This window comes from Glycine soja, chromosome 18 (genome assembly GCF_004193775.1).
Source record: "Glycine soja cultivar W05 chromosome 18, ASM419377v2, whole genome shotgun sequence".
NCBI classification, from domain to species: Eukaryota; Viridiplantae; Streptophyta; class Magnoliopsida; order Fabales; family Fabaceae; genus Glycine; species Glycine soja.
Window position 1 is genome coordinate 11,006,286 of NC_041019.1, and position 8,897 is coordinate 11,015,182.

Genomic DNA, 8,897 nt, shown 5'->3' on the forward strand with positions numbered 1-8,897 from the left:
CGCAGTTTGAATCTGAAAGTTACATAAAGAGTTGGATGCAGAGTTCACAACGCGATGTGTATGTTGGAGCCTACCTAAATGGGTAAGTCACAAAATAACAAAATTTAATTAATGTTTACTAATAGGTTCCACTGCAGCGGACATTGGCAGATGGTGGTCATCCTGCCCAAGGAACACTTAGTTGTCTGGTTTTGTTCATTGCATAACAGGCCAGACAACTACCTTAAGGGGATTATTAATAGGTTAGTGTTCTTTTCAATACATTTGCATTGTAATACCTCAACGTACAACACCAGTTTTTAATTGTTACTCATATGGAATAGTGCTATCAAGGGTCTTGATGATGCTCCACAGCCTAAATCAAAGGCTCCTGCTAGGTGGATTGTCGTCAAGGTACGTCATTTACATAAAACTTCCACTTATATATATTTCTTTATGTGTCTGTACACTAGTTGTTTAATTAATATCCAAATTTCATTATGTATTTAGTGTAATAGACAAAAAGGAACTACTGAGTGCGGCTACTATGTCATGCACTGGATGTCCACCATCATTTTAGGAACTTTTAGAAATAATTGGGAAGCGGTAAGTTTATTTCAAAGAAAATCGATTTATTTAGTATTACATTATTAACTTAATATGATTTATTTAATCATGCAGTATTTTAACGACCCTAGACCATTGGAGCCCGAGAGATTAAAAGCATTGCGAATTCAGTGGGCACAGTTTTATCTCCGAGTTAGAGATCAGACCTAGGATTTAGGGACATTTTTTAACATTTTTTACATTTTTTACATTTTATATGTAACACGAACATTGAATTCATTTGTTGATTGTTCTTTATAATATATAAATCAATTATTTGATGTTTATTATCATTAAAATTGCTTGAAAGCAGAATAAAATGTTTATTTGCTGTGAATTGGGCCTCCTGAAATTGCATTTGACAGGTACAATTTTGGGTTTACTGTAAAAACAGAAAGTATATATAAAAAAAAATATTTGAAAACAACATCGGTTATTAACAAAAACCGATGTTAATATCATAACCAACATCGATTATAATAGAAAACCGATGTTAACGTTTGTATATTAACATCGTTTTTTGTGTATAACCAATGTCAGCGTTTGTATTTTAACATCGGTTATCTGTGGATAACCGATGTCAACTATTGTACATTAACATTGGTTAATTAGAAATAACCGATGTGAATATTTGAATAGTAACATCGGTTATTTATAATTAACCGATATTATACACAAAGAACTACACCAAATAAGTGTAAGCATCATCAACGTTGACATCGGTTTTCTAGAAAAACGGATGTTAAGGGCATACATTAACATCGGTTATTCTAGAAAACCGATGTTAAACTAACATATTAACATCGGTTTTACTGGAAAACCGATGTCAACGTTCATCATGCCTACACTTTTTTTGCTGTTGTTCATTGTGTTTAACATCGGGTATTTGAAGAACCGATGTTGTCATATGTATGTTAACATCGGTTCGCCAAAACCGATGTTAACATTCATACATTCAACATCGTCACTTTCAACATCGGTTCGCCAAAACCGATGTTAACATTCATACATTCAACATCGTCACTTTCAACATCGATTTTAGAACCGATGTAAAATGTTCTAAATAACCGATGTTGAAAGTGTATTTTCTAGTAGTGAAACAACTCTAGATGACCTAGCTCCCTATATAGCGCGACAACTAGGAAACCACCACAGAGGGTGGTGCGCCCTCCCCCATGCGCCACTGGCCGACAATGCGAGACAGCCATAGGGGCAGTGGCGGCGCGAAGGCGGCAGATGCGCTGCCGAAGAAATGGTGGCGCAAAAAAAACAAGAAGAAAGAATAAACATAGGTGAATGCGGAACGTGTGAAAAAAAGCTAAGCAAAACACAATAACAAATGAAAGAAATGTGATTCAATTTGCAGGAAACTCGTCGGCGACCGAGGTGTCCACCGGCGAGATAGCATGCAACGAAACAACATCACAAAAAAAAGACACAAGGAAGAAAGAATAGGAGAAGAGAAGAAGGGAAGAGGAAAGGAGGAAAGGGGATTGTGAAAGAATGAGAGAATGAGGGGTTACCCAGTGACCCCTCTCACTTCTCTGACGGCGTGGCCAAATGGCACGACGTGATTGGTTCATTTGCCTTCCTTGGGATCTGCACTGCTCTCCTCTGTGCCTCTTTTTTGAGACTCTCCTCTTTTCCTTTTATGTACTCTGCTCTTTCTTAACCTAATGGGCTCTCAAAGAGAGCCCAATAGGTCACACAATATATTTTCTCTCTCTTTTTCTTTTTTTTTTTCTTTCTTTTCTTTTTTTCCTTCTTTCTCTCTTTTCTTTGCACGTTTGCTTTCCCTTTTTTTCTTCTTCTTTTCTCTTTTTATTTTCATGTTTGCTTTCCATTTTTTTTCTTTTCTTTCTTCTTTCTTTTTTTGCAAGTTTGCTTTCTTTTTTTTTCTTCTTCTTTTCTTTCTTCTTTCTTTTCTTTTTTTTTTTTTGCACCCTTTCTTTTTCCTTTTGTTTTATGTTTTTTCTTTCTTTTCAACATTGATTTTTAGGAAAACCGATATGGATAGCATGACATATAAGCATCTTGAATGTGTTATCTACAACGGTTCGTTTAAAACCGATGTAGATATTGATATCCTACAACGATTTGAAAACCATTGTTGATAGAGGTGGACTTTCTATGACACTCAATTCAACAGTGGTTGAAAATCATCATTGAAAGACTTGCATAATTGTCATTGAAAGTTTGTTTTTTTGTAGTAGTATATGGACATGTGGTCATATATATCTTGGTAAGCTCAATCATTTGATTGTTGATTATGATAAGGTGATGCCTTTTACTAGTATTGTAGAGACTTTTTATTAGTAATGCAATCAGTACTTCATGGTTTTTGCTCTTATTGGTCTCCTATTTGACCTTGATTCGATCCATATAATCGGATAGCATCCAACCCTATTGTTCCTACCTATGATATGGTTAGTGAATAACTACTGTGTCTCTTGACTTTGCATGTTCTTAAAGAATCCCTTTGCCTTTTTTGTTGATTCCTTTACCCTCATATCTTAGTCATCTAATCATGATGAATGTCATGGTGGAAAAAGTTGTCTTCATTGCAATTATATATATAGTAACTACTATGGCCACGTTCAAGTGGAATGCCAATCCAAAGTTTGAGAACATTCAAAATCGGCTAATGTTGCTCTAGTCGCCAAATCTTCCCCACATGAGAATGTTACTATTTTTGTCGTTGAGTATCATAGAAAGTGGGACTTTCCTACATTGAGCATAGAACCAATCAAGAAAGTGATTTTCTACATTGATTAGTGTCATAACCAATATAGTAACTACTATGGCCACGTCCAAGTGGAATGCAAATCCAAAGTTTGAGAACAGTCAAAATCGGCTAATGTTGCTCAAGTCGCCAAATCTTCCCCACATGAGAATGTTACTATTTTTGTCATTGAGTATCATAGAAAGTGGGACTTTCCTACATCGAGCATAGAATCGATGAAGAAAATGATTTTCTACATTGATTAGTGTCATAACCGATATAGAAACTAATGTTGTTTATGTGCTATTTGTTTAAAGACAATCCAACATGTAATTTCCATAAAAAAAAAAAATCAATCCTCTCTCTCTATATATATTAAAATTATGGTATAAATAATAATAAATGGCTAAACACATAACTACATGGTAAAGTCCCTCCAAAAAAATTCTAATTAAACTACTTCAAACAATGGTAAACTACATAAATCCAATCTAAACATTACTAAATTTGATCTATAACTAATATTAAAAAACAACTTATACTAAACTCAGTTAAATACAATATTAAGCTACCGAAAAGAACTTATGATCTATTTCTAATTTTTTCTAAAATGAAATTTGTCCGCTCAACCCAAATTTCTTCCAAGTGGCTATCAAACAATGGTGCAAGATCTCCAAATATCTGCAACATACAATAACATAAATTATACACAGTAAAAACAATAATTAATCTAACTTGTTAAAATAATATATATATATATATATATATATATATATATATATATATATATATATATATTGCCTACTCTCTAGTAATTATGAAAATCTAAAATCGCAACCTAACATCACGACGGGACGGCAAAAGAAAATAAAAGAGATTTGTTTTTTAAGAAGAAAACGAGAGGGAGTCGCCACCAACGTTTATTTAAAGGAAACATTAGAAAAAACAAAAAGAAGGTATGCGAATTTTGAAAAGAAGGGATTGGAAGTTGTTTACGCATAGGGAAGGTGCTAGCACCCTACTCTCCCGTCACAAAGAACGACAACCTTTAATCGAGTGTGTAATAAAAATAACGTGACTTCAAAATTATTTATTTTCCCAAGAGCGGCGAATTTTTTGTGTTATTTTAATTGACAAGGATGTTGCCCTTGCTCCTACGTATCCCTAGGTGTAATGAGGAAATCAGACCTACGTAGTTCTTTAGGCAAAAAAACATTTGTGTGCTGAATTGATTTTTTTTATTTGGTTTTGTTTATTGGTCAGATATCCTTCGTATCCACCTATTATGAATATGATGAATATTTTCGAGCGCTTGTGGTGAGTCCAAGACCCAACGTCATGTGCTATGAAAACAAAACGCTCTAGGAGAATTACCAGGCAAGTCCGAGACTTAGTGTGGCAATCCTCGGCAACGGCGCTAGAAACTTGTTAGACTTCTGGCAAGCGTACCAATTATCGTTGTAGGTTTCACATTTATAAAAGAGCTTGTCTCCATAGGAACTCGAGTTTTACTTAATTTATTCAGATAAAGGTTATCAGTTCAATAGTTATGTACAAATTTAATCGAATGTCATTGATTTTGGTTTGATTAACTAAAGACAACTTAAAGTAAAAGAATAGTAAAAATAACGGAATCACGAGAACAACAGAAATATGAAAATAATGGAAAATACGAAAATAACGGAATTTAGTGCATCAGAAATATGTAAATTACGTAAACGGCTTAAGTTAATTCAAGAAAACATAGGATTGGATTTGATCGTTCATACCCTTAGTATCCTAAAGATTAACATATATAAATCATTTTCTAACATTACTGATGCACACATAATTATCCCAAGTCGATTCCTCGCACTTGGAACCTAAGAATATTTACTAAATATCGATCCCTCGCATATGCAGTAAATACCCCAACATTACAATTATATTCTTGTGCTTTTTGCAACAAAACGTTATACTCTATTCCTAGCAACGTAACGTAAAGAATAAAATCATTTGGTTCAAATTCTAAGATTACTTTTCAGTCTAACTTAAAATCCAATTTCATGACACTAGTGATCAAATAGAATCAAGCATTACGAGTAGAATGAAATTACCAATAATGAGTAGAAATGATTAATACACATATAATATCAGAAGGGACACATAAGGTCATAAAGATTACGTCCAATCCTTAAGAAAAACAAACCGATCATTGCGTAGGACACAAGACTAACAAGAGAAATGACGAAGTAAGTGATCCACGGTCATAACTCTCCAGCACCTTGGCTCCACTTTTCCTCTTCACCTTCTTCTTCTTTTGTGTTTGCTCTTTGGTTTTTAGGCTCATGGACCTTTTTTCTCTTCAACCATGCATGACTACTTATAGAAAATAGCCATTGAGTGCAGGGAAATTTGCCCAAGCGAGCTGCAGGTCACCCAGGCGTATTGTAGCTTGATGGTGAAGGTATCTACTTGCCCAAGCGAGTTGTTTGCTTAAGGTTGAAGTTACATCTTAGCCCAGGTGAGCTGTAATAAAAAAAAAAAAAGAGATACTTAAAAAGAGATCAATGTTGAATGGTACGAATACACATTTCTTAAAGGAATGTGATTCTTATAATAAGTGTGTAAATAAAATTAAGACTAAAATATGTTTGTAATCCTAATATATAAATACCTAAAATTTGTATTTGCTTCATAATTTTTTTTTTGCTTTATGATAAAACAAAAAATTTGTTTTTGGTTTTTAACATTTTTCTTTAGCTTTTGATAAATTAATAAATTTTGTGTTTGCATTCTAATAATTTTTTTCATTTATTATTAGTTCATTTGAAAACAAGTAATAACAAAAAAAAATTAAAAAGGAGGAAATATAAAATTCATTAATTTATCTGACTTAAAAAAATGTGAAGAACCAAAAATAAAATTATTATTTTAATAGTAACTCAATGCAAAAAAAAATTATTAGAAAACAAATCCAAAATTCATATATTTATTAAAAATTAAAAATATATTTTAACCTTAAATGAAAGGATGCCAAACCCTTCTGATTTGCTCTATGTTATCTTATTGATTAAAATATTTAATTTTGCAATTTCGTATTGAAATTCATCGTAACAAATAGCAGTCCTCGATCATCAAATAAAAATATAGTGAATAAAACAGAAAGAAACATAGATATATATTCAAATCTTGAGATCTAGAAGATTTAGAACCCAAATGCTTTAATCAAAGCATTAAAATATTTCTACCTTTGACCGAAAAGAAGGAAATAAATCATTATTGAATACTTTAATTAAAGCGCTATAAAGAGCTCCTGAGAAAGGTAAGGGCCATTCCAATATAGCCTCAAGCACATTGAGGTCTTCAATCACCAAAAATGGTAACCACTGTGGCTTCTTACAACGTCACTCCATATCAACCAACTCCCAATGATCCTTTATGGCTATCAGATAGCGACCAACTTGGGGCCCTAGGCCATGTAGCCACCATCTACATTTACAAAGCAAAACCCAACAGCGACACCATTGAGAGGTTGAGAAACTCTCTTAGAAAGCTTTTAGTGTACTACTACCCAGTAGCTGGCAGGTTGAGCTTGACAAAAAGTGGTCGAATGGAAGTGAATTGCAACGCAAAGGGAGTGACGTTGATTGAAGCTGAAACAACAAAAACATTTGGTGATTATGGAGACTTTTCAGCATCCAAGTCGACCGATGAACTTATTCCAAAAGTTGATGATACTCAACCTACAGAAGAGATTCCCTTACTGCTACTGCAAATAACAAGGTTCCATGGTGGTGAAGGCCTTTCCATTGGAGTTCTTTTCTCTCATCCTTTGACTGATGCGACTGGCCAGATTCACTTCATGAACAAATGGGCAAAGCTGACTCGAGGAGAAGAACTAAACCCTGATGAAATGCCATTTCTCGATCGAACACTACTCAAATTATTACCAAATCAGGCATCAGTTCCAAGCGTTAAACTCCCAGAGTTGAAGCCTGCACCACAAACACCAGGAAAAGAGCAGAAGAAGAGAAGTGCTGCATTGCTAAAACTCACATCAAGCCAGATACAGAGGCTAAAGAAGAAGGCTAATGATCACCCTTCAAAAGAAGGGTCCAAACCTTATAGCAGATTTGAAGTTGTTGCTGCTCATATATGGAGATGTGCAACTATGGCTCGTGCTGAATCTGGTGAGAATTCAAACCAACCAATTCTAGTTCGGTTTAGTGTTAATTTTCGCAATAGATTGAAACCACCTCTCCCTCAGAATTATTTTGGGAATGCTTTGGCAAAAGTAGCGACACCTGAATGTTATGAGGGAGATATCATATCAAACCCATTAGGATTCGCTGCTCAAAAGATAAGGGAAGCATCTCATGCAATTACTGAAGACTTTTTAAGGTCACAATTAAATGTTGGTTTAGGCAAATGGCAATTGGACAACATTAGGGCTTTTTTCATGAGTCAACGACACCTTATAAATACGCCCTCTGCTGGGGATCATAACATTTTTCTCACAAGCTTGATGACCATGCCAGTGTATGAATCAGATTTTGGCTGGGGAAAGCCTGTGCATTATGGTTTAGCAAGTCTGTTTCAGGTAAATAGGGCAGGAATTCTTCCAAGCCCAGATGGAGATGGTGTTATTGTTAACATATTTTTCCAGGAAGCACTTATGCAGCTTTTCAAAAAGTTGTTCTACGAGGATTTGTATGTATCCTCATTATAGCACATATGGAGCTATGAAATATTCTGTTAGCTACTATCATGGTTTTAAATTGTGGTTGCAATCAGGATCGTGATGAGTCAAAATCTTTACATTATGGATAATTACGGAAAAATATGACTGATGCCATATCAATTCCGGTCATAATATGACTGTGAAGTGTCAAAATACCTTGGCGTTACGATCACAATTTCAGTCGTGGATCAGAATTTAAAACCATGACTACTGTGTAATTGAGGACTTCTACTATGTTTGCAGTTTTATTTTAAAGTCTGTTTCCTTGTTTTTAGATGTTGATAATGTGTTGTGTGTTTTTTTAATTTACATGTGATCTGTATTCCATGTGATGAATAATGTTCTTATATTGCAAATGCACTGGAGATAACACTCTTGAATGATTTTTTTTTTTAAATAGTTTTCTATTTTATAATTAAAAATATTAATTTAAAATTTTTGAAAGAATTTCAAAAATTAATCATGTTAAAAATATCTGTCTTGAGTAGCATTTTTTTATTGGGGTGGTATCTTATAATTAAGAGAATACAGATGAAAATACATACAATGAAAGAAAAAGAATAAAAAAAAAGGAAAGATGTGGGATATATTTTATTATTTAGTATAATCTAATTAAAAATAGGAATTTTTTACTTTTATCAGTAAACAAATGAAGTTGAAAGTAAGTAAATAAAAGTTCATATAAATATGCTACTTGAAACTCGCAAAAGTTTTTTCCTCATGGCTATTAAAAAATAGTCTGATCAAAAGTGTCATCATATTAAATTCCTTTCTTTTGCATGCAAATCTGTTTCCACATTAAAAATACGTGAGCGTAGGTGCTGCTTGCGTTTAATATTTTATATTAAAGATAGAAAAAGAAAACTA

The 8,897-nt window shown here is 33.6% G+C and overlaps 1 protein-coding gene across 1 annotated transcript; it reads left to right on the plus strand.

Annotated features, from left to right (window-relative positions):
• The first annotated feature begins 6,599 nt into the window (after positions 1-6,599).
• LOC114395123 (spermidine hydroxycinnamoyl transferase-like) lies at positions 6,600-8,413 on the plus strand. The gene has a single exon (XM_028356830.1). It carries the CDS (start codon positions 6,666-6,668, stop codon positions 8,016-8,018), a length of 1,353 nt encoding a protein of 450 aa, XP_028212631.1. The 5' UTR covers positions 6,600-6,665; the 3' UTR covers positions 8,019-8,413.
• Positions 8,414-8,897: the final 484 nt, after the last annotated feature.

Bases quoted from the DNA above. Each gene is read 5' to 3' on its own strand.
- LOC114395123 (XM_028356830.1), top strand. From the start codon at position 6,666: ATGGTAACCACTGTGGCTTCTTACAACGTCACTCCATATCAACCAACT.